At 46.2% G+C, this 26,425-nt stretch overlaps 1 protein-coding gene across 3 annotated transcripts in view; it reads left to right on the top strand.

Moving 5' to 3' along the window:
* Window positions 1–26,425, top strand: part of DCBLD2 (discoidin, CUB and LCCL domain containing 2) — a 529,217-nt gene that overhangs the window by 442,514 nt on the left and 60,278 nt on the right. For all 3 annotated transcript variants that reach the window (XM_069204886.1, XM_069204888.1, XM_069204885.1), the window contains exon 13: window positions 4,529–4,578. In XM_069204886.1, the coding sequence (XP_069060987.1) occupies window positions 4,529–4,578 (50 nt within the window). The remainder of the gene's footprint in view (window positions 1–4,528; window positions 4,579–26,425) is intronic.

The raw sequence follows: 26,425 nt of genomic DNA, 5'->3' as shown, positions 1-26,425 counted from the left end.
AGCACTAAGACCATTTTCATTAAATGATCCTAATGTAGTTTCCTTAATTATTTTTCTACTTTGTCGAAGCTCTTACTATTTATTTTTGAAGAATTCTGTGGATTTGGTAGCATGTTTTTATGCTTAGTTTCCAAGTGTATTCGTAATTTAGAAGGTTTCATTGCCTAATTTGACAAAATTCCATAATGTAGCACGCATTGTTGTTGCTGTTCATGTTCTGAACCTGAACATGTGAAACACATTGATAAATATTCAACATCATATTTGCGACACTTTGTTTTCTTTTGACTTAAATCACTTTGTTTTTAGCATGATGGCCCATTATTAATGTCTTCAGTGGTTTTCTGCTTAAGGTTAAGACATCGATCCATTGTCCTTATGTTTTTTTAGGATACCCACAAATTACAGGTCTATTGAATAACATCTGGTTATGGATTCAATTTCTAGCAAATCTATTTGGTAACGCACATAGTAGACTTTCACTACTTTACCTACTACAGGTTTCCCTCATCATATGTTTCCAGACTACGTATGCTCTGATGTTTAGGGACCAAGCAGCGCCTGTAGGAAGATTTTAACACTGTATCAGTACTGCTTTTGTGGAAAAGACAGAGGACACTAGAAAACCATATGCATGCATATGACATTCTGATGAATTCTGCTTTAACAAAATTAAATGTGCTCATTTTAACTTAACACACCTAGCTGATTCATTTGGCCTCCATTGTGGAAGCAGTCCATTTTTGATTGCACATAGGGGTTCGCACGACAGTGTGGGGAAAATATGAGCAGGGCTGGAGTTAACCAGAACACTTCAGATAGTCATTTTGTCTGCAACACACTGGCCATAAATGTGTTTAGGTAGAGGTTCAATTTAAACCAGTGTGTGTCAGATGTTTTCTGTATGGTTCACTAGCAGCCATGGGGCGTGGCAGCAGCTGATGTGACAGTAAGAATAGTTAAATGCATACACATAAATGCCAACATTTTAGAAGAGGGAAGTGGGTTATTAAAAAAAAAAAAAATTGGAAGGATGTATTTTCCCCCATTCACGTCTATTGAAGCAGAGGCAATTTCAGATCAGAGACAGCCTGAATCAAGTCTATTGGCATGTATGCATACAGTGGTCTATTTAGCAGTACAAGGCTCCTGCTCATGGCCATTACAACATCTCTACATTCTCATTTCAGAGCCCAAGAGTGGTGACCCTTCCTTGCACAAAAGGGTTGAATGACTATGAATTAGCAGGCTTACCTTATTTACTAAGATGTGCTCTAAATATATTATAGATTTATGAAGAATTTTATAATGAAGACATGCCCCACAAGGCAACATATAAATAGGCAGAACGTTGTGAAAATGTAGATACTAATAGAACATGTGCTCAGACTGTATTCAATGCATGCTGTTGATTTCCCCCCTTAATGGATTTCTAGAGCTCCACGTAAAGTGCAGTTTTTCACTTTACTTCTTACCCTCACATGCATAGGCGGCGCTATGACGCAAAGAAGGACAGAGCACCACAGTGGGCACTAACACATGACACAAAAAAGAATTCCCACAAGCCAACCTGCAATATACATTAAGGGCAGGACTGAGGAATCAAAAGCAGCCATGCAAAAAAGTTTAAACCAGCCCTACTTCCCCTGTCTCCATTGAGCAGGGACATCTGCCCTCCTTTCTGTTGCCAACGGAGGTGGTTAACGTCACTCTGTCAAGGTGTCACCACTCCATATACTGGGTTTACTCAGGAAGATGTGCCAGCTTTGTTGCATGGTGCACAGACAACACCTTAGACCCCTCTCAGGCTAAGTGTTCTCGGATCTTGCAATTTGCACATCTTTTTACCCTGTCAAATTGGTGTTGCGACCCAGGACTACTTCCCTGCCAAAAGTGGTGACTCCTTTCTTCCAGCGTCAGTGCATCACTCTTCCAACTTTTTACTCCCAGCCCCATCCCACTAAAGAGGAGGTTAAGTTGTACAGGTTGGATTTCTGGAAGGCGGTCTACTACCCGAATCACACTAAGGATACACAACTGGATGACCAGCTGTTCGTGGAGTACTGTGTTGCTAAGAAAGGCAGAGTGGTGCAGAAATAGACCCTTTCGAGTTGGATCATCCTCTGAATCAAGACCTGCTAGAACTTAGCCTAAAAGGAGGCTCCAAAAGGGAACAGGGTCCATTCCACCAGAGCCAAATCCACCACTTCTGCACTTACAATTCCAATTGCAGAGACATGCAAGGGGCTACATGTGCATCTGAGACTTCTGTCTTTGGCACGCCAACACAAGATATGGTTGGTGGTGAAACAAATAGCTGTCTCTACGAACATCAAGGTTTAGCACCTAAGTTGGCATCATCTTGCCGAGCATGAGTAGCATCTATGTCCAGATGTGCATATTCAAACAATAAGATGTGCCCCTTGTGGATCTCTTTGCCACTCAATTCTATTCAAATTCTCAGAAGGCAAGACAGAGGAACGTGTTTTCAATAAAGAGCAATTTTACTTTTCACTACATGTTTCCTCCCATACCATTGAATTCTTGAGTCCTTTGGAGGATCAGCAAAGCCCTGGATTAAGTTATCTTAGTGGCTTCAGATTGGACAAGGATGCGGTATAGAGACCTTCTGCAGCTCTCCCGGTGTCACTCCCTTTGTCTTACTCTCAATTCTCTAGCTGTTAGAATGGCAGGTCTTTCATTTTGATACCCGAGCCTACAAGTTCATGTATGGAGTTTGAGTAGGGACACTTCACTGCATTTCTGCTGTCTGATGAGTTGGTGGATGTGATCTAATCTGCCTGCCTGTTTGTCTGCCAAATCAGTTTTCTCTGGGATGTGGCACAGGTTTGTCATTTGGTGCAAAGATCACCATATTGACCCCTTGGAATCACGGTTGTCTGACGTTCTCAAGTTTGCACTTTCTATAGCTCAGAAATCATATGCCATGGGGATGGTGAAAGTGTATCTCGCAACTTTGTCGGTTTTGGTTGCATCCCGGATCAAATATCTCTTTTCAAGTCTTCCTTTGATCTACAATTCTTGAAAGGTCTGACCATTATGTTTCCTCCCACTTCATTTGTTATGCGTCACTGGGATCTAAACCTAGTTTTTACTTTTTTGATGGGAGCGCCACTCAACCCCCTTCATGGTTGTTCCTTGAAGCTGTTAACACCTAAAATGTTTTTTCAAGGTGCCATTACTTTGGCCACACAGTTACAAGCACCCAGCATCCAGCCCCCTTCACCACTTTTTATCCCGAAAATGTTATGCTCGAAATCAGAGCTGCTTTCCTCCCAAAGTTGGTGATCGCTTTCCATCTCAGATAATCGCTCAATCTTCCATCTTTCTTTCCTTCAGCTGGCCCTATAAAGACAAAGGAGAGACTGCAAAGCCTGGATTCACGAGAGTGTTAAGCTTTCATATCAACCTCATGAATTACTTCGGTGTGGATGACTATCTCTTGATAGGCCATGTAGGCAGCATAAAAGAAAAAGCAATGAAGAAAAGGACTTTGTTTTGGGGGGTTATTTTGTGCATTAAAATATGCTATGCCATGGCCCAAAAGAACCAATGGAAGGCATCAAAGCAAACTTCATGAGAGCATCACTCCTCAACATCTGCCTTAGCTAGGTGAGTCAATGTAGGTGACATCTGCAGAGTGGCCATTTGGTTATCCCATCCCAGCTTCGCTAAGTACTTTTATCTGGATTTGGAGGTGAGGGGGAATGGGCATATTGCCTAATCCATGCTACAAGACTTCCTGGTATAACCACCCTTCAAGGACGTCTGTCCCATAGGTAGGTACTGCTTGGGAATATATTTGAGGCGAGGAACCTGCAGGTAGAAGTGACCATCGGAAGAAAAAGTTATTTACCTTTGTTAACAATAGTTCAGGTAAATATTTTATCTACCTACAGGTTCCTCACCTTTTCCTCCTCGTTTTTTGTTGGATGGTTGTGAGACACTACAATAAAAAACATTTTTTTATGCTGTTGCACTGCATTTCACAATCTGATGTCATTCCCATCGTGCTGCTTCGGTAGTCTGAAAAAAATAGATTGGAAACTGACGTCTCGAGGGTGGGGCAATTATAGCCCCTTCAACGTCGCCTGGACGTTAATTCTGGCGTTTGTGTGAAGCCAGTGTCAACGACTGCCTGAGTAGATCTATGGAGAAAACTTTTCTAGACCAATCTGGCACCTGGTAAAGTGTTAAAAGGTAAGCGCTCTACAAGTAGATACATTATTCACCAGAAATATTGTTGCCAAGGGGAAGTACGTTTTTCTTTTAGTTTAACATGCTTTCACACATAGCAAAAACATTCCACCCATGTGCGTGCCTTGGAAGTAAATGATTTAATGACCAGGAGACCCTTATTTTATGAATCCTTCTTTGAGTAACAGTTTTTTTTGCTGATTGCCATTGCACCGCTCCTGTAAAAGACTGTAAAAACAGAGCTTGTGATTTTATGCTATGCGGGACAACTTAACATAATTTTTGATGGTTGTGTTTTTTTTAATTTCAGAAGAAAGAAAACTGAAGGAACCTATGAATTGCCTTATTGGGATCGTGCAGGTAAACATTTTTTTTTTTTTTTTAAATCAAGTGAATGTTATTCATTGTGTCAATATTTAAATAAAAAAACATTATGCTGTTAATAATTTTAGAGCTTTATTAACGGTTAGCATTGCACCATTTAATGCAGTTAATTTTAAAATGAGGTAATGGAAACCGCATTATGGTACAGTTTAGGTTTACAAATACAGGCCAAGTGAAGGTAAGACAGTGTAAAATAAAAATAATAAAGGTCATTTCAGTATTATCGATAGGTTGGTGTAAAAGGAAGTAAAAGTACATATGTACAGTATGTCTGTAGTCTTGTTATATTTGGATGTGGTTTTTACATCAACACACTATTTCTCGTTTAGTGTCTGAAATTAGAAAATAATAAAGATTTGTAGGAAGATTTTTCACCTCTGTAAGGAAATGACTTGTACTGTTAGACTGCGTTGCATAACAGAATACCTCCACCTTAAGTATCCATCAATGACCCCCATAAAATAGTATAATTTTGCTCTTGCTACAATAATCGGTCATTAGATATCCTCCATAGCACAGATTCCTGCTTGTGATGCTGACTTTGTGATTCATCGCCCTGCCCTAGGCGACCCTGCGTTCCTCTCTCAGCACTTCTCTCCTAATGTTTAGTGGTGCAAGTGTTCATGAGCAAGTCTAACCTCAACACTTTTTTTACTACTCCGCCCGATAAGGAGTCTAAATGCGGGGAAAACATTTGGGAAGCAAGTTTTTTTCTTCAACTAACCTGGCTGTATGATCTGTAAACTGCAGCTGATTCCTGGGGATGTTATTTCCACGCCCTTTGGGACTCAGTGGCTCAAGTCCTCCTTGGTGTCCCTGAAGGTCCCCGACCTGTCCTTGCTCAGGCTATCCTGGACGGTCGTGATGCGGCCTAGTTCACTATTCGTTGTGTGTTGGACACCACTGATTCCATCAGGTGACACATTGGCACCAGTGTTGCCATTCGACGCCATGCGTAGCTGCTATCAGCCAGGTTCTCAAATATATCCAGCCCTCCCATATGGACCTGCCATCCTATGGGAATTGCCTGTTTGGGGACAAGGATGATTACGCTTTATAGCTATTTAAGGAGGGCACAGCTGGTGCACACTCTCTGGGCATATCAGTCCATCCTCACCAACCTTACTGCTCCTTATTGAGATTTGGTAAAGCTGTCCCATATTGCCAGCCTGCCCAGCCTCAGCAAGGAACACAGCAGTTTTCTGGTCAGGGGCGCGGTACCCCCCACAACAAAGATCAACAGGCCATCCAGTCCCTCGTTTCCTTGCAGCCTCAATACGAAACACCTTTTGCATGCCCTAAGGGGAGCATTGCCACCCAGTGGGAGGCAGGATCCAGTGATTCTACCGAGGTTGGTAAGCAATAACATCGGACAGGTGGATTCTTCAGATCATTGGCAAGGGATATGCCTTACCCTTCCTCTCTTCTTTGCCACACCTTCCACTGTCCCTCCAGCGTCTGACAGAGGACCATCTCTCCATTTTGCAGCAAAGCGTGTAAGCCCTTTAGGCCAATGAGTCTGTCAAGAGTGTGGCAGAAGTAGGATGTGGTTGTTATTCCTGTTACTTTCTGTAGACCTGCAACCTCTCAACGCCTTCCTCTGGAAGGAGAAATTAAAAATGCTCACCTTAGCCAAGGACTTATCTGCTCCTGACCCTGGAGACTGGTTGGTTGCAATGGACCTGCAGGATGTCCTTTTCCATATACTAGTCCTGCCAGCCCATTGGTGCTACCTGCGGTTCGCGGTGGAACACTAGCATTTTCAGTTTGATGTGCTCCCCTAGGTCTCACCAGTGCCCCTTGGATGTTCACAAAAGTGATGCTGATGGTAGCAGCACACCTTTGTGAGTAAGGGTGCCAGTCTTCTCGATGACTGGCTGTGGAAGGCGGGTTCCCCTTAGGCAGTCGTCAGACACCTCCAGATTACGGCAAACCTCCTGTAATCTTTGGGGTTCACTTTCAACGTGCCAAAGTCAAATCCGACTCCTTCTCAGACACTCGTTTTCATCGGAAGCATTCTTTCCATCTCAGATGATCGATCACTCTTCCATCTTTCTTTCCTTCAGCTCACTCTGTAAAGACGGTGAAGAGACTGCTAAGCATGGATTCACAAAAAGTGGTAAGCTTTTATATCGACCACATGAATGACATCAGTGTGGATGACTATCTCTTTATAGGCCATGTAGTCAGCAGAAAAGAACTTTGACCTTGTGTGTCTCCACTCCGTCTTTCGACTTGCTCCGGTACAAATGCTCTCTTTTATCTAAACCTCTTTCAACAATACTGTTATCGCTCGCGCTACTTCCATCCTAGTGCTCACCTCAATTCGTCGGGTTGGGCACCAACACCCAACTCTGGCCTATCTTCCACACTGCACCAACAGACATGCTAACCTGATGGAACGGACTCCATTCTGCTTCTGACCTCGGTGCCTCACAAAATTTCTGCACACCCACCAGCATTTCGTGTGCAATCTCTGTCTCTTCCCCCGATCATTAAGAGGCTGACTACGATGCCTGCGAATTCTTCCGATCAAAGAAGACGCTACGGGACCGAAGAGCATGTTGGTTTGAAATGGCGCACTACACTCCTGGTGACTCCCCAGATGTCTTTGGTGAGGAACTCGCTAAAAAGGAGCCTGTGCAGGAGGAGGAGGAGGCGGCCTTCTCTATCCAAGACTCTTCAGACTCAGACCTCCAGTCTGACATCGAAAGTTACAAGATCACCTCAGCTCAACTTACGAGTGCTGCGACCCCACCCGCCCACCATAAGACTGTTAAAAAGACCCTTCTTGAGGTACCCAGTCCACCACTGCCTCCAGTCCATGGTCGGCACTGAAGAGCTTCTTCGGTTGGAAGCTGATGTGGCCAAGTTGCAAAGGGCTGAGAAGCCCATAGCTCCGGAGAGCCGGACCCTATCCTGAGTGAGGCAGACACTTCTTGGGGACCTCCGACCCCATAAATTTCCTCCGCGAGTCCCTGTGAGCACTTGGAGATGGCTAAGGGTCACGGCAGAAGAGAGAGCAGCCATGACACTGCGACAGCCCTAGATGATCCCGAACGCAAGATGGTGTGGCTGCCTTTGGTCCGTGGCTGTGAAAGGAGGCTGCGGACATGCGACCCTAGGCGCGACAAGGAAGAGGTCCTGAAACCCCCCATAGATGAATAGAAGAGCTGGGGGAATTTTGTGCTGGGCCGGCAACAGTGTAGTTCTGTGATCCCCAGCACATTGGAGTAAAGTGGATAGCGGGATTGGCTGGCCACCTCAGGCCCTTGCAGAGTGAAGGACAAACTTGAGAGCCGAACTGACAAGGCCCGCTCACTCTTTGTTGCCAGGGAAGAGCAGTAATTGCGGTGAGCGGGCAGTCGCGCCCCCCTCCATGGCTGTATATGGGGGATGTGGTGGGCGAGGGGCTCCAGGGACCATGATGACTCTTCTTCTCCCCTAATATAGGCCCTCTCGCTGTGCGTGGAGTTGTGTGGTGAGGGGCTGTTGGATTGTCCAGAATCTGCGAGGCCTGTGCTACTGGAGAAGCCGGGGCTGCCTAGAGAGGACAGAGGTGCACCACCTGCATGGATACTGGGCGTCCAGAGGGGCCCACTGAACCCTGGCCCGCACCAGAAGGGACCCCAAGGTAAAAGGGGGAGGGTAATCGAGAGGGTGCGTTGGGAAAAGCTCCCTTCCCTCCACATAACAGCAGAGAGCAGACGATGCGCAGAGTGAAGCCTGACGCGAAATGTGGGAGGTTATAACTGAGTTCACGGGGCCCCAAGGGGGGGTTACAGGTGACGACGGTGTCAACCGGGGCCCCTACTGGATGTGGAATGTGACTCGGTCTGCTCCCCCAAGTATTGGTCAATACCCCATCAGTGCAAGGACTGCCAAATGAGACGAGAAACCCCTGAGAGGTCTGTGCTGGGGGAGACCCCCGCTCTGCCTTCCCCTTTGAAGGAGTGGCTGGGCCCCTCAGAAGATTCTGGGATCCATGATGAGGTCATTGCTGCGGTGAGTCGCCGCTTTAGGAAGAGACTAGTCTGAATATTCAACCACTTATCAGGCAATAGTCATGGTCAAACATACCAAAAAGAGGGACACAGAACTGGGAGGTCAGCGGCTAGATGACTCAATACCTGCTCGATCTGCACCTAGTGCGCACCCTGACCAGGGGCTGGTGCACCCTACCCCTGCTCTCCAAGATGTATTGCAAGCTATTGTGGCCTCCAGGGTGGGCCTGGAGTTCAAAATTAATGCTCTGAGTATGGACTTGGGCCTTTTATGCAATAACTATCTGCGCCTGACGGAGCGGGTCTCAGTAATCAGATGAATAGTGCAGAGTCTCGCCTGAAAACCTTTGAAGCCAGGGCGGAGGATGCTGAAAATAGAGCCCACCAAAACAATATCAGAGTGGTGGGCCTTCCGGAGAGGATGGCAGGGGACAACCTGGTATGCTATCTAGAGACCTGGCTTAATCAGGGCGTGGCCCCAGAGGGACTGTCCCCCTTCTTTGCGCTGGAGCACGAGCATAGTCGCTTCCTCCGGGGGCCCCGCCACGGCCAAAAATGGCAAGACTGCTACATTTTAGAGACGATGACCCCATTCTCCAACAGGCCCGCAAGAAGGAGAACTTCATGGTCGAAAACCACAAAGAGATGATTTTCCTAAATGGGCAGAATGTCAGCCTAGACGAGGCACGAGCTGGGAGCCAGGCACCCGAAAAAGAAGACACCACCTGTGCCCTCGGCGGTGGGGGTCCCCAGCGCTGGCTGGTTCTCCCACACCAGCTGAGGCCCAGCATGAGTGTCAGAGGGCAGTTGAAGTCACTGCCTCAATTAGCGGAATGGCGCCAGGAGAGCAAAGAAAAATCTGACACAGAGAATGACTTTTGCAAATCTGGTTCATACAGCATTCATTTGTCAGTAGTGACCCTCAGGACAGCTGATGAACTGATATGAACTTGTGAATGGCCCCTGAATGTCTGAAGTTGTGGAAAACTCCATTTGATAAATATAATAGGTGCTAGGGCCTGTATGTAAGCTTCATAATCTTTTTCTTTCCTCTTTTCCCTGGGATTGAGTCGTGCAGATATACATAAAGTACAGTATTGCAAAAGAACAGTGGTGACCAGTTAACTCTGAAACTGGGCACTGCTCAATGTCATCTCCCCAAAGTTTTACTAATGAACAGAACTGGTTACTGGTATGTAGCTTGGATAAATGGGGCCTTTTTCCCTCTCCTGTAGGGCAGGAGTTGGGCTGAATTGTTTCCAGTTAATGTTTGGGGAGCAAAGTCTAGGACGGCTTTCCAGCCGTGTTTTATAGTGCCTATGCAATAGAACTGGCCCCGCAGTTGGTGAAGCTATATGATGAGGTGCGCATGAAGGGGTGTCTGCCCTCAACTAGCAGGGAGGCGTTGATAGTCCACCTGTTAAAGCCGGGGACGCCAGCCCTGGAAGTAGGGGCATTTTGCCTGCTATTCATCCTCAATGTTGATTATAAAAGTTTGAGTAAAATTCTGGCCTCCCGGCTCCTCCTCATTATGATGAAGCTCATCCATAGCAACTAAATGGGCTTCATCCACAAACGCAACACTGCCTTTAATATCGGGCACCTCATGGCCATCCTAGAGGGTGGCTTTTATGATCACATCAAAGCGGCGGTCCAAGCATTGAGAAGGCATTTCACAACCCTGAATGGGGCTATTTATATGATGTTGAGAACCTCATGGGAATAGGTCCTGGCTTTATAGCCTGGACACGATTTTTATATACCAGCCCCACAGCCAGGACGGGCCAACACCCCTCAGAGAGCATTACAGTAAAGCGAGGCATACAGCAGGGTTGCCTGTTGTCCCCCCTGCTGTTTGCCATTGCTGTGGAACCCCCGGAGGCAAAAGCTAGATCGGGGACATACAACGAGGGCATCAGAGTTGGGGATTCAATGCAGCGGATAGCTCTGTTTATTTGCAGGTGTGTCAGGACTAAGGGTATGCTTGCCTAAGTCTAAGTCTAAGCTTTCCCTACACAAGAAGTCAGGGCCCTGAATGCCCTCCCTCCCCCACCACCACATTTTGGTGGTAGTCTCTTTGTTTGCTATAACTAGGGGTACAAATCTATTACTCTACCACTGATATGTTCGATGGGAATTATGGGACAGCTCCCCGGAACTTGAAGTCATCGATTGCCTTCTGGCAAACTCTCTTTGGAACCCTCCTGTTGTGGGTACCTCAATCCTATTTCGCTGATCTAGACCCTGTTAGTATACCCTCTTCATGGGGATCAGGACAGCGATGGGTGGTGCTCTCCATGCTTCAGCGCCCGGTGTCTCAGGGCAGTTCGTCAGTCTCGGACTTTGGGCTGTATTATCTGGCAGCTTAACTACAATGACTGAATAGATGGATGGCAAGTAGACGCAATCTGGACGGGCCCATTGACGGATTTACCCACACACAAGAAACGCTGCTTGAACTGATCATACGAACAAATAGCTCAACTAGATTATCCTTGCAAACCCACAAAACCATGCAGAAATGCTGGGCGAAAAGTATGTGAAAATCTGGCATCAGAATCCCCTATTCCCCGGAGTTATCCATCACCAGCCTCCCATTGCTAAAGAGTGGGAACATATTGGGGGGGGGGGCACTGGCGACCTGGATTGCAGCAGGGATCTGTTTCGAGACAATGCTTTGGTCTCCTTTGAGACACTGAGAGAGGAGTTTGGTTTACCGGGTGAGCTTTTTCTACTCAGTGGGGCCGCCTTGATGACATTCGCAGGCACTGGAGAATGGGGGATGCAGAACCCCGCTTCCATCTCTTATTCTTATGTCCTTGATGTTACAGGGACGTTTAAGGCGATCACCTGCCTTTTTCGTTATCTGCAAACCGAGATGCTCCGGACCCTTGATAGACTGAGCATCAAGTGAGAGGCGAACCTGGGGATCCCTCTTCCAGAAAGGGCATGGGAGATCATAATGAAGAGTTTGCCAGGGTCTTCAGAAATGCAAGATTTAAACTTATCAGTTTCTATATTTTACACATGGCATATCTGACCCCAGAAAAGATCAATAGATAACTTTGATACAACGGAGGTGGCGTGTCCCCGGTGTGAAGCTGTAGGGGCCACCTTCTTACACATGATATGGTCATGCCCAGTTCAGACCCCGTTCTGGACAGAGGTCACTGGTCTTCTGACTGAGATCATGAGAAAGCCAGTCCCCACCACCCCAGCCCAATGTAGATGTGACTGAGTGCTGCATTGGTTTCCCCACACCTCCAAAAAGGCCCCAAGGGGCCGGGATTGCTTCCCTGGTGGCGTGAATTGGACAAATGGGCGGCATGTGAAAGGGTTATATTGCGTAGAGAAGCAGCGAAGGGAGTGGGGCGAATGGAGGTTGGGCTTTTATGGGAGCTAATACTTGCCAGCCTAAGGGACACTGACTTACATGGGAGGAGCTATGGTTCCCTAACTGACTGGGGATACCACTGTTGCCTGCAGAAGAAACTCCATACATCTGAACTGCTGGTTTACCCTTGTTACCCTGTCAGTACCGTTGCTATCAATCCACCGACTCTGGGCGGTAGGGTTGGGAGGGGAGGCGAGGGAATGGTTAACACAGAGTTGGGTCAATTGCATCCGGTAATGGTCTGTTTATTAGACCTGATTCATAATTGATAAATGTAGTTGTCCAATCATCTTTCCATTTCACTATTGAATAACCGCTGCTTGCATTGTTCATAAATGCATTTGTATCTTCTTTTTTGAGAATGTCAATAAAATCTGTTTAAAAAAAAAAAAGGTACTTCAGCTGCCATATCCTTCGGCTCAGTACCAAAACAATCTGCAAAGACCAAGGCTCCGTCCGTCTTCAACTTCGACTTCTTTTCCTCGGACTGACAGATTGTCTCAGTTTCAATTGGAGCCTTGGCACTGAGCCGAATACTGTCAGCCTCCACTTTGGTGCTGACCAAACCGCACTGACTGAAATCTTTGGTGCCGAAAACATCAGAGCGGAGATCACCAGAACAAAGAGGCTCGGGTCAGTCTTCTAATCCTCCTCCTGTGGAGCCATAGAAACCATGGACGCTCATCAGCGCCGCCTCCAAATACAGGTGGCTACGGGACGTATTATTGCTACGCATTCCTCCCCTGTACTTTTGAAACAGAGACTTTCAGTCCATTTGGCTTTGGACATTCATCAACCACCTAAAAGGAGGACCACAAACAAGGCTACCAGTCCACCACATAGGCCTTCACACCAGCTTTTCCTCCACCTCCTCCTTCAACTCCACCCTCATCCCCGCCTCATTCTCCCACTTCACCTACATGGGAGAGTACACTCCTCAGGGTTTTCCCCTGTTTGCTGCTGGTGATTTAGGTGGGCCTCAAGATGATCCAGACCCCTGGGATGCTTATGATCCTGACCCTAATCCCGTCAATGACCCTGACCTCTACCCTGCACGCCCCTTAACACCTGAAGGGAACTGCATAAAGATCCTATTGAGCAGAACTTCCTGTTTGATACCCTTACTTCCACGCCTAGAGAGATTCGTTATCTTTCAATGCTCCCTAACATGCTTCATCTGGTAGATGAGATCTTTAAGGATGCGGTCTCCTCTAGGATTATCTCCCAAAGGTGGATACAAAAAATGTAAATCGGCCCCTTCTGACCCTCTCTAAATTACGTCTCAGGTTCCACCCGACTCCATTGGAGCCATCATAGCTCCAAAACGGGCCAATAAGCAGGCCACTCTAGACTCTTCTCTCTCTGAGAAGGTGAGTGAGAAGATCAGCGCTGCTGGCAAAAGCGTTGCACCACAGGCATATCATCAATTTGCAAGCCTTGTTGGCCGCGTATAACGGGGCTCACTGGGATGAAATGGAGGAGCTCCACCAGTTCTTACCAGATGAGCAGCGAAAAAGAGGGCAGCACATAGATGCAGAGGGGCAGATAATTTCCAGTAATTCAATTCCCTGTGCCCTGGATGCTCCTGACACAGCAGCATGTGGCAGCATCACCAGCGTCCTTCTCCGAAGGCACACTTGGCTGCGTTGCTCTGGTTTTAAACCAGAGGTCCAGCAGATGGTCCTAATATGCCCTTAGAGAAGGAGCATCTTTTTTGGCCTCAAGTGGACACCACTCTTGAGAAGCTTAAAAAGGACTCAGATAAAACAAAAGCTGCGGGTCCCCTTCAATATCCACGCAGAGAGGCACCTTTCATCGCAACAGGTTCAGAGGCTCTTACAAGCCCTCCACCTCTGAGGCATCCACATCCCACCCTAGGCAGCCTCAGTCTGACTATTCCAGGGGCTTCTACAGAGGCTGTTAGAGGTAACACTAACAAAGGACGAGAAAAGAGTTCCACCTCATGTTGCAGCTCCTCCACTTCCAAGCAGTGACTACCTACATCTCCTCCTCCCCCACTCATCCTACACCTTCCAGGGGAATGCTTCAACTCTTATACTCACACTGGGACAACATTACCACGGACCAATGAATCCTCTCCATTATGCAACATGGTTCTTGTCTGGACCTTACCACTACTCCTTCCAATATTCCCCCTCGCAGTCACAGGCTATTTAAGGAACACATAACCCTTCTCAAACGAGAGGTCCAATCTCTTCCTCTCAGAGGGGCCATAGAGCCGGTTCCACTACACCACCAAGGGACAGGAGTATACTCTCAATTCTCCCTGATTCCCAAAAAGGATGGTTCCTTCAGGCCTAATTTGGACCTTAGACCATTAAACAACTACATTCTGTCAGAACATTTTCACATGGTTACCTTTCAGGACACTATTACACTTCTACAGCAAGGCGATTTTATGACATCCCTAGATCTAAAGGACGCCTATTTTTATATTCCAATTCACCCTGCACATCAAAAATACTTAAGGTGAGTCTTTGCAGGCACACGCTACCAGTTCAAGGTCTTTCTTTTTGGGGTCACTACACCTCTGAGTCTTCACAAAGTGTTAGCAGTAGTTGCCGCACACCTCAGAAGGCAAAACATTAATGTGTTTTCCTACCTCAGTGACTGGCTCATTAAAGCCAGCACCTTAAGACGCAGTGCCAACGACTCAGTGAGGTGACAGTGGACCACCTTCACTCACTGGGTTTCACTCTCATCTTCTCCAAGTCTCAGCTTCAACCTCTTCAGGTACAGCGTTATCTAGGGGGCATCCTTAATGCAGAGCTAGGGCTGCCATACCCCAACCTGGCTCATGTATAGAGTTTTCAGACTCTACTCCCTCAATTTCAAGAGAGCCATACTTACACATTCAGGGCCATTATGTATCTGTTGGGGATGGTGTCGTCTTGTATTGCCATAGTTCCCCATGCTAGACTTCGCTTACATCCCCTACTGCGGTGTTTGTCTCATCAGTGGTCTTAGTAACAGGGTCACCTGGAAAATCTAATGTTGTTAGACCACCACACTCACCATTCGCTGCAGTGGCGGAACACTAACAGCCTGTTAAAGGGGCGACCTTTTCTAGACCCTGTGCCTCGGGTCACACTGACCACAGACACATCAAGCAGGTTGGGGCGCTCGCCTTCAGGGCCTCACTGTACAGGGCCTCTGGGATCCCTGTCACTGATCCTTACACATCAGTTATCTTTAGGCAATGTTTCTAGCCCTAAAAGCATTTCTTCCTCACCTATCTCACAAGGTTGTCTTAGTCCACAGGGACAAAATGTCAGTCATGTACTGCTTGCAGAAACCGGGGGAGGGTGAATGGTCATCCCAACTGTCATAACTCTCTAAGACAATATGGATGTCGGCCCTCCACCACCACATTCACCTGTTGGCATAGTATCGCAGACCTGCTCAGCAGGATGCAGCAACAAGTGCATTAGTTAGAACTCCACCTACAAATACTTCAATCCTACTTCGCGAAATGGGGAACGCCTCACACAGACCATTTCGCTACAGCAGATAACACAAAATGCCCAAGCTTTGCCTTCAGGTATCCACACCCCCTCTGTCCAAGGGCAGCGTTTCATGGATGAACAGTCCCTGCTTACTCTTTTCCCTCCTCTCATTCCATTTCTGAGGATCAGGTAAACATCTCTCACCATGATCCTTGTAGCTCCCATTTGGGCGCGTCAACCATGGTTCACCACACTTCTCGACCTCTCAGTAGTTTCGATGAGGAGCTCCCCAACAGGCCGGACCTTCTCACTCAAAATCAAGGACAAATCAGACATCCCAAACCCCAAGTCACTCAACCTTGCGATGTGGTCCCTGAGGTCCTAGTTTGGTTACGTAGGCTTGCCTGTGGAATGTATGGACATAGTGAGAGAAGCACGTAGACCCACAACTAGATCTTGTTATGCTGCAAAATAGAAATGTTTTGTATGCTACTTGCTTCATTTGCAAAAGCAAATCTAGCCTATACCTCCATTCACTTTCATCTTGCAGCTATAGCTGCATATCTACAGAACAGACAACATATTTCCCTGATCAAAATCCCAGTCATTAAAGCATTCATGGAGGGCTTTAAACAGGTTACTGTACCTAGGGTTTCCCCACACCATCATGGAACCTTAACATTGTGCTCACCAGGCTCATGGGTCCTCCTTTTGAAGTATTTTATTTATGTCCTTTTTAATACCTTTCTTGGAAGGTAGCTGTCTTAGTTGTCATCACATCACTCAGGTGTGTCAATGAGATCCAGGCACTAACCTTGGAAGAATCTTTCTTCCAGATTCATAAGGATTAGGTAGTCCTTCACACTAATTCTAAGTTCCTCCCTAAAGTGGTTTCACAGTTTCATGTAAAGCAGTCCATTGAACTAACCGTCTTCTTCCCACAGACTCTGTTGCAGAAAGAACTCTACACTCTAGATGTTAAAAGAGCACTCATGTTTTACATTGACAGAACCAAATAGCTTAGGAAAACTAAACAGCTTTTTGTTGCTTTTTCACCACTCCACAAAGTCCAATATACAAATCTGGCATATCTAGATGGATAGTTAAATGTATACAAACTTGTTATGCTAAAGCCAAGAGACCATTATCTGTTATGCCTAGAGCACATTCCACTAGGAAAAAAGTTATTGCTATGGCTTTCTTGGAAACATCCCGATACCTGACATTTGTAAGGCAGCTACACAGTCTATACCGCACATATTGACAAAACACTTACTGGATGTGCTAGCATGCTAACAAGGCCGTGCTACAAACACTTTTCAAGTCTACTGTAACTCCTACTGGCTAGTCACTGCTTTTATGGATAGACTGCTTTACAGTTAACGCAGAGCATGTGTATCTACAGCCCTGCATGCTATCGAACAGATTGTTACTTACCCTGTAAGCATCTGTTCGAGACACATGATGCTGTAGATTCACTTGCGCCCTCGTTCCTCCAAGGGCACCTGTGGCCGTTGCAGTTACTTCACCCTTGTACATATATGTGCATATGTATTTATACATTGCATGGACCTCTTTTCCCTACGCTTTCCTTCCTTCCACTCCTTTCTCACCCGCCTGCAGGAATACAGTCTAACGGAGGAGCCAAGGCCCATGCGTAATATCACCGAGAGGAGTCACTCTATCCTGTGACTCAGAACACTTCTTTGAAGAACAACTTCTTGCACCACTCCAGACCCAACCTTAGATGGCAGGAGTATGCAGAGCTTGTGAACCTACGGCACGACATGCCACAAACTGATGCTTACAGGGTAAGTAGCATAATCCTTCAGACTGATACTCTGTCATAGGTATTTTACAATTCAGTTAATTCTTTTGAAGACAATAAATATTTAGGTCACACCAGTCGGTGGGGTACAAGATTATTTTTGGGACACCCTACTTAATATATTTTTTTTCTTACATTTTTATTTAACAATGTGTACACAGAATAAAAATAAACCTCAAATACCAATGTTATAAGGTGATATTTGAGCTAATTTAGAAGAATCCTGTTGATTGTTTTTGTTTCTAGTGTGCCTCAAGCAAGTCTTTAAGATTATAAATATTTTTTTCTTCACAAAAGAAAGACTTGTACATTTCTCACAACTATTTGATGTATGTTGGAATGTCATACATTATGCACAGTCTAAAGAATTTTAATTAAGCGTAAGGGAGCCTTGCACGAAAAGCAACAGTTGAAGATAGGCATTCAGTAATCATCTATTTTAGAACATGTTTCTCGCAAGACATAAGAGGGGTACCTATTTCTTTACATAAAAATGCTATCAATCCTTTATTTTTCTGATGTACAGTAAGCTGACACACATTAAAGATGTATCAATAAATCATTATTTTGAGAGGGATTTGTAGTAATTTAAAGCAAAGTTGTTTACTGCCAAGTTTGTCTTCCTAAAGCCATTGAGGCACCTGGCAAAGCAGTTGTTGTCATGAGCTTTGTAGTTCTTGCATCCAGTTAGACAAACTCATTCTTTGGTTCTAGTCTTACTCATTATCAGATTCTGTAGTAGACCAGTACCCTACCTGCAATTTAAAAGGAGATTTAAAGGCTAGAGACTGGTGTAAAGAAAATGGAGTGAGCAGCGACAATACAGTAGCACATTTCCAGTTCCGCAGCGCTGCTGAGTAGATTTTTCTACCTACAATAAGAAGACATTTAAGAGGATACTTCAACAGCTTTTACATTTACAAAGAGGGTAAGACAGTGCCTAATAGGTGTCTTATGCCTGCTGTGCTGAGGCAGACATGACTAGCAGGTCATTCTGTACGGCCACTCTGGTTGAGATACAAGGCTTAAAATATTGGTATCTGAAAGAGACTTCTAGTTGCAGATTCCTTACCTGTGAATTCTCCCCAGGCCTCAAACTGTATCCAAAAGATTTTTCGTAAGCAATACCCCCCATGCGCCGGTAGGTGGTGTTGAACGGTTCTGCGTCTGTCTAGGCATCGTCTGACGATGCGGTCCCTATATAAGCACCACCCAGGCACACCAGTGTCAGTTATTTTCTTTCTGAGCCTGCCTGCTCTGATCCAAGAAAAGAGTACCCCTTAGTCATTTTTTGACTAGCCTTTTTTGACTTTTTGTCAAATATTTTTGAGGTTTACCTCCTGGTGTGTTGAGGTTGTTGTCACGCAAGATGGGTTTTAAGACCTACAGAGCTTATCACTGGCTAATGTCAATGACTGATGCGCAGCTCGTCTGCTTGTGGCGTTTGGAACATGACCCAAAGTCATCGTCCGAGTCCAAGCAGGTCGAGGTCCTGGTCGCGTGGAAGGTCCCGGGACCGGTCATATTGTCTGAAATCATCATCATCCCACTCCAAGTCCTTGGGGTAATCGGGCAATTCAAGGCACAAGAAGAAGAGCAAGAAGTCGAAGTGGTCTTCAACTTCTTTTTATTAGTCGCCCGACTCAACGACGGAGTATCATCAATCTAGACCTCATTCTTCAGAACATGCGCCTCATTCGCAACTTCACGAGAGCGACCACTGCCCAGTTAAAATAATTTTAGGAAAACGTGCATCTCATTTTTGGGCAGTCTGACCCTGTCGCCGCAACTTCTGGCCCTGTGGGGACAGAAGGGGCTCCACTGGGTTCTGAACCAGTGGCCTCAACCTCTGCACAGATGGGCCCCCAAGGATCCAGTCCTGGATCCATACTGGAGTTGGTCATACCACTTTGAACTTCCCTGGTGCTGGTCCCGATGCCGACACTTCTGGCGCCATCTGGCTGCGCCATCCCCCATCATCATCCCTGACTCTGAAACAGAGCCAGATGGGCGTTGCCTGACTCTGACACAGGCAGGAGCTTTGCCTCCTACATCGGACCCAGAGCCCCATTCTGTTGGGCTGGGCCTTGAAGAGGACTGGAATGTATCGCTAGACCCTTTATAATACCAGCCTAAGAAATGGACTGGCGTGAGGATTTGGGTGAGGTCTGTGGTCTGAACACATCTCCAGATACTGGTATGCTTTTCCCCCCACATCGGGTATGGAGGAGGGAGCCTCTTATGCAGAGGTGGTGAGCAGGGTGGCTGCCGTCCTGGACCTTCAGCAACCCTCAGTGGTAGTCAAGGCTAGTCTTAGACAGTGGTGCTGCAACCAGGAGCTTCCACATCCGAACCCCTGCTCTCGTTCAGTGATGCCCTCATGGATGTCCTCTTGGGTACTTGGTCCAAACCCAGGACAGGGGCTTCGCCCCGCACCTCAGGATCCAGCCTTCCTCATGCAACACTCCATCCCTGAGAGATTGGTGGTCCAGGCTTCCACTTCCCATGGCGCCTTCCCTACCTCTCCCCTGAATAGGGAATCCAAGAGGCTGGACTCATTTGGGAAGTAGATGTTGTCTTCCGCCAGCCTGGGATTGCGGTATGCGAACACCCCATGCCTTTCGGGCTGTTATTCCCATACTCCCTGGGACATGATTTTGCAAGTGCTGCCACAGGTCCCGGAGGAGGCCCAGGCTGTACTTGGGTTGTTTCAGATGGGAGAGAAGCAGCAAAGTTCCCACTGAAGAGTAGTTTCAATGACAGTGGCTCTGAGGTGCCACTCCTGGCTGGGGATGTCTGGCTTTTCGAGGGATGTCCAGGCTTCCCTAATGGACATGTCCTTTGATGGCACACGTCTCTTTGGAGACTAGGCAGATTTGGAGATCAAGGGATCCAATTATTCCTGTGCTATGGCCAGGTCCTTGGGCCTCGCAGCGGCCTCCCATACCCCAAAATGTCATTCACTCTTTTCTTGACTATGGAAGGGGCTTCGAACCACGCTCATTCCTGCCCAGCCACCATGCTACACTTGCTGGCCAGCCTCTGCCTCTTCCTGGACGAGGGTGTGGTTCCCAGTGACCTCATTGGTCCCGTGACCAGTGGTCTGGTCTGTCCATCACCCCCAACCCAGCCTCTCCCCTCCCCCATCTGCAGCAGTCTCTAAACCCTCCCAGTCTGCCTGTTTACCAGCATGGGCAACCAGTAGGTAGCAGGATTCGCCATCACCTATCCCGCTGGCAGTTCATTATCTCAGACAGGTAGGTTTGCTAATCGTCCGAAGGGGATACTCCCTCCCCTTTGGGACTAAAACTCCGTCCATGCCAATATCTCACCCCCAGATGACGGAGGACATCTGTCCCTTCTCCACATAGAAGTCTCTTGGCCAGTGGAGCCATAGAGAGGCTTCCAGTGCCAGAAGTAGGCTGTGATTGCTTTTCCCACTGCTTTCTGGTCCCCATTAAGGACAAAGGCCTTTGCCATATTTTAAATCTCCGAAGCCTCAGCCTGTTCCTCAAGAAAGAGAAATTCAAAATGCTCACATTTGCTCAGGTCTTGTCTGTCCTTAACGCAGGAGACCGGATGGTTCCGTTGGACTTGCAGGACTCCTATTTCCTCAGTCCCTTCCTGCCTGCCTTCAGAAGTTACCTGCAGTTTTCTTTATGACTTAATGACTGGTTGTTGAAAGGGGGCTCGCCCCAGGCTGTCATCTCCCACCTCTAGACTACAGCAGACCTCATGCATTCGCTGGGGTTCAATATAAACATGCCGAAGTCACCTGACTCCCCCTCAGATGCTCCCTTTCATCTGAGCTGTTCTGGACATGGTGCAGTTTTGGGCTCATCCTCCTGAGCAGCGAATCAAAGATATTAATTAGTGATACAAATAATTCAGCCTCTGTTCTGGATTTCGGTGAGACTGATTCTGAGGCTGTTGGGACTCATGGCCTACTGCATCCTGCGGGTGACACATGCCAGGTGGCATATGCAAGCTCTGCAGTGGGACCTGAAGTTCCAGTGGGCGCAGCATATGGGGAATTTCTCTGACATGGTCCAGATCTCGAAAGGGACTGCAAAAGATCTGCAGTGGTGAGTAAATAACTGCAGTTGGGTCAGAGGCAGATCCCTCTCCCTCCCCCAACCAGATCTGACAGTAGTGATAGATGCATCACTCCTGGGATGGGGTAGCCATCTGGGAGAGGTGGAGATCCGAGGAATCTGGTCTCCAGCGAAAGCAGACTCCACATCAACCTGATGAAGCTTCAAGAGATCCTTCTGGCATTTGAAGCCTTTCTACTCTCCATCAAGGGAAGGCTAGTGCAGGTGTTCATGGACAACGCCACTGCCTTGTGGTATTGCAAGAAACAGGACAGGGTGTGATTGTGGACCCTTTGTCAAGAGGCTCTGTGTCTCTGGACATGGCTGGAACAGCAGTGCCTATCCCTGGTTGTACAACATCTGGCGGGCCCTCTTAACGCCAGAGCAGACAAACTCAGCCAAAAATGTCTAATGGATCACAAATGGCATCTCCAACCAGAGGTAGCGCAAGATTTCTTTCAGTAGTGAGGAGAGCCTTGGTTAGATCTGTTCATCTGCAGAGAACACCCAATGTCAGCAATTTTGCAAGCAGAAGTTTGTTTCAAGTGGAACTCATGCCTCCTGTGCACCTTTCCCCCATACCACTTGTGCCCAGAGTTCTCAAGAAGATCAGAAATGACCGGCCACAAGACATCCTTGTGGCTCCAGACTGGGCACAGAGTCTGTTATCCCAAGTTACTAAGCATGTCCATCGATCCTTCAATCAGACTGAACCATGGAGGCTCTTCTATCACAGCAGCAGGGAAGGGTCCTCCACCCGAACCTGTCCACTCTTCATCTTCTTGCTTGGAGATTTAGCGGCGGCAGTTGATAACGTTTGACCTTCCTCCCGAAACCTATAACTTCATCTTGGCAGCCAGTCATCCCTCCACCAAGACGGTATACTCCTGCAGTTGGAAGACATTTGTGGTATGGTGTGCAGAAAAATCTGTTAGTCCCCTCTCTGCCCCTCTCTCTGAGGTTTTACTTTTCTTTCTTTCCCTTGCCCAATAGGATTCTGCCTTGGGCACTCTTAAGGGCTATTTATCTGCCATTTCTGCTTTCTTGAGGTTGCCATCCTTGTTTAAGTCTCCTATTGTACATAGGTTCCTTGAAGGTCTCAATAGTCCCCAGTGCGATCTTAATTTGGTTCTAACTTTTATGATGTGCGCTCTTTCTGATCCACTCCACAATTGTCCCCTCAGGTTTCTCACATTGAAAACAGCCTTCCTTGTATTGTGGCAATTACATCTGCCCGGAGAGTGAGTGAGTTGCAGGCCTTATCATTTAAGCTGCCCTGTCTCTCTATATATCCTGACATAACGGTGCTTCGCACCAGGGTCTCTTTTCTGTCAAAAGTGGTCACGCCTTTTCATGCAGGCCAGTTAATCACCATATGCTCCCCCCACATCCTTCTAAGGAAGAGGAGAAACTCCACCGCCTAGACCCAAATAGAACGTTTACATTCTACTTTGATCATACCCATTAGTTCTGGGTGGACGGCCAAATCTTCGTGGGGTACGTGGGTGCAAAGAAAAGTTGGGCAGTGCAGAAACAAACCATCTCTAGTTGGCTCGTGCTGCGCACTAAGGTCTGCTACACACTGGCCAAAAAGCAACCTCCTGAAGGCTTGCAGGCTCATTCCACAAGAGCTAAAGCTGCAACCACTGCTTTAGCACCCAGAGTTCCAGTCCTGGACATCTGTGGACCTCTCTGCACACATTTACCCCACACTACTGCCTGGACAGTCAGATCCATAAAGATGGGCACTTTGAAATTGGTTTGCAGACCCTCCTCCAGGAATGGCATTGCTTGGGTATCTATTCACAGTTAAGGAATCTGCAGCTAGAAGTCTCTTTCTGATGGACAAGTTACTTGTCTTCGGTAGCACCTTATCTGGTAGAGACTGTATCTAGCTGCAGATCCCTTACTGACCCAACCATCCTCCCCCCTCTGCAAATGGCTTTCTAGGGCAGGGGCTTTTCTTTTAAGGTGCTAGTTTTGACAAACCAGTGAAAGGGTGGTGTTCATGGCTCTGCGTTTCTGGAGTGGAAGGTTATCAAAAAGAAACTGACATTGATGTGCCTAGGTGGCACCTATATACGAACCGCAACTTAATTTCATGTGCTGACAGACGCAGAATCGATCAACACCACTTACTTCACGCAGGGTTACTGCTCACAAAAACTCTTTCAGATACAATCTGACACATGGGGAGAATTCACAGGCAAAGAATCTGTAGCTTGATATAGTCTCTGCCTGACAAGGCGTTACCAAAGGTAAGTAACTTGTCCATTCAAACCTGAAGTGCAAGCCATTAAATGGGACCTTTTATTTTGGTCTACGAGTAGATGACAAACTTGAACAAATGGAAGAAAGACAATAACGCTACCAAAGCAATGGTGGTCTTACAAAGTGGAGTTCCTATCAGAGATGGACATTGACTCGATGGAAACCTCGAGAGATAGCACTTTGTCCAGGGAAGATGGACACAGTGTAGCCAACAAGACCAAACCAGCAACCAAAGTGGCAATAACAGTCTTTTTGGTGGCTGAAGCAAAGGAATGGGACAAAGATCAACAGCTAAATCTCCACCACAAATTATTAAGGTGCTCGTACCCCACTGATCATGAATTGTAAAGAATCCCCCCAAACTTCAGACCACAGACAAATAAGCCAATAGCTTACTGCATTCGCTCTCCACTGCCATAATTCCAATGTCTACTCCGTAAAGAATCAATAAATGATATTCTGCCTTCAGAAAGGAATGAATTGGTCTGCTCCGTGTATTTTACAGTCTCCCAGATAAGACCAAACTATGGCGCATATACTGACCTCGAGGCCACTAAACTAACCTGTCAAAACAGATAAGTTCTAAATAACCACATGGCAGGATGTCATTCTGTAGCCATAGTATTGAATGAAAAAGACGACCTTGACACAGTATATTTAAATGGTGCATATTTCCACTTCCTAGGCATCCAGATCATTATAACTGTTTGACATTTTTGGAAGCTGACAAACATGGTCAGTCCACATTTGGAATATATTCAGCACTAAAAGTAGTCACAGGGTGTTTAGCTGCAATGACAGCACATCTACAGTGAAGAGCCTCACACTTGCACCTATATCTAGATGATGTGTGGACAAAGAAAAGTCAATCTACAGAAGTCACCTACCATCACCATCTCAGGAAACTTATTTTCTGGGAATAGTGATGTACTGTTAAAGAAAACTCAATTCCATCTTTACAGACCATAATGGTATTCCAGAACTGTGTCCAAATTTACAAGAACTATCAATACAGTGAAAAATGAGGTGAAAGCATTATAAAAATTATCTCATTAACAATGCTCCTCCACACAGACCAAACCAGGAGTGGCTCACAGGTTAGTAGACTGTCAGTGGGGGAATGGGAATATCTAGTGGTTGCCCCTTAAAAAAAGAGGATATGGTGATGGACAGAACCTTTACAGAATCAGTGCCAAGTATGTACATTAACCCAGGTGACTCTCACATGAGCTGGGGACAGTGCTTCAAAAACCTACAAGTCAATTAGGTCCAGAAGAAGCTCAACAAAACATCATTGTGACAGAGCTCAAGAATGTTAAATTAGCCTTGAAGACCGTTCTCTGTCAAATACAGGGAGCTGACATTCAGATTCTGACAGACAACACCCCTGCATTGTTTTATTTAAACATATAGGAATGAGTGAATTAATAAGCTACCTAAAAGCTGGAGTATGAGATTTGGCACTGGGCAATTCCTCACAAATTCTGCCACGGTAGCATAATCATACATACGTGCAGGCTGACTCAGATATCATTGAAACTTTCCATATGAGGCACACTCTTCATAGACTTATTTGCCTTAGGAATATAAAAAAAAAGATACCAAGACTTTGCATCCACTGTTGTGGGGAAATGTCCTGTCAATGAGTTGGACAGCACTGTTCATATAAGATACCCCCACACCCAGGATTCCTTTAATCTCACAAGTAATAAACACTTCAGTAGGTCACATCCTAACTTGATTATAAAAGCACCAGCATTGGTTTAGCATCCTTGGTGCTTTCACTGAATCAACCTCTCGATAGTACAATCCGAAAAAATGGGTGCCCCTGTGACTGTAGTAGGAAAGGTTTTCTCAACAGACCTTTGCAGGGTTCGTAAAAGCTTGTCCATTCACATTTGTAGCGACTATTACTGTGTTGATATTCAGCCAATCCAGGAAGCAGCAACGTACTGAACTGAATAAAAACATTTGCTTGGGATTGCTCTTGCTTCACAATACCTTCTATAAGGGCAAAATCAACACAAAGCATTTGAATCTAAAAGAGGTTCACACTACAGAAGAAACACATTACTTACCTATGTCGGGTATTAAGCAGTTCTAGATTCACATAACACCTTCTCCCATCCCCTGTGGAAAAGAGCAGTGCACTAATAAATTTGATTGAAAATGTCATATATATAATATTGGTCAATAACAAATAAGCCCACATCATCGTAAAGCAGTAAATAGAATAATTTCATGCAGTGGGGCATTGTGGGCTTGTGGTTGAAGTGATACTGATTTCCTCTATAGTCGATACCCAAATAAGGAAGGTTATTTTTCAGCAGGTTTTTCCAGGCTGCACCATTAAATGGCAGAATATGTGTAGTGGGTGACATTGTGATAGTCTCAAGCTGAAAAACTATTGTTACAAGTTATGTAACTTGTTTCTTTTACAACCCCCTTCCTAAATGGTGCACCTTGAATTGGGAGGCTCGTCAGTAAAGTATAGATATGTTTTAACGGGCTCTAGTGATACCTCTACGCTGTGTCACTATGTTCTTGTAGTTAGATAGCTAGGATTTATGAAGAATTGTCGTTTTCAACAGAAGGCCTCCCAAATCTGTGTTCCTCAAGACCTTCCTAAATAGTGCGTTTTGAATTGGGAGGCTTGTCAGCAAACTGTAGGTATATTCTATCTGGCTCTAGAGAGACTTCTAGGTTGTGTCAATATGTTCTTGTTTTTACATAGCTAGGATTTATGAAGAATTGTCTTTTTTAAT

Source organism: Pleurodeles waltl, chromosome 8, assembly GCF_031143425.1.
Source record: "Pleurodeles waltl isolate 20211129_DDA chromosome 8, aPleWal1.hap1.20221129, whole genome shotgun sequence".
Classification (NCBI taxonomy): Eukaryota; Metazoa; Chordata; class Amphibia; order Caudata; family Salamandridae; genus Pleurodeles; species Pleurodeles waltl.
The sequence above is the reverse complement of the archived record's forward strand: the minus strand, read 5'-3'. Positions and strand labels throughout refer to the sequence as shown.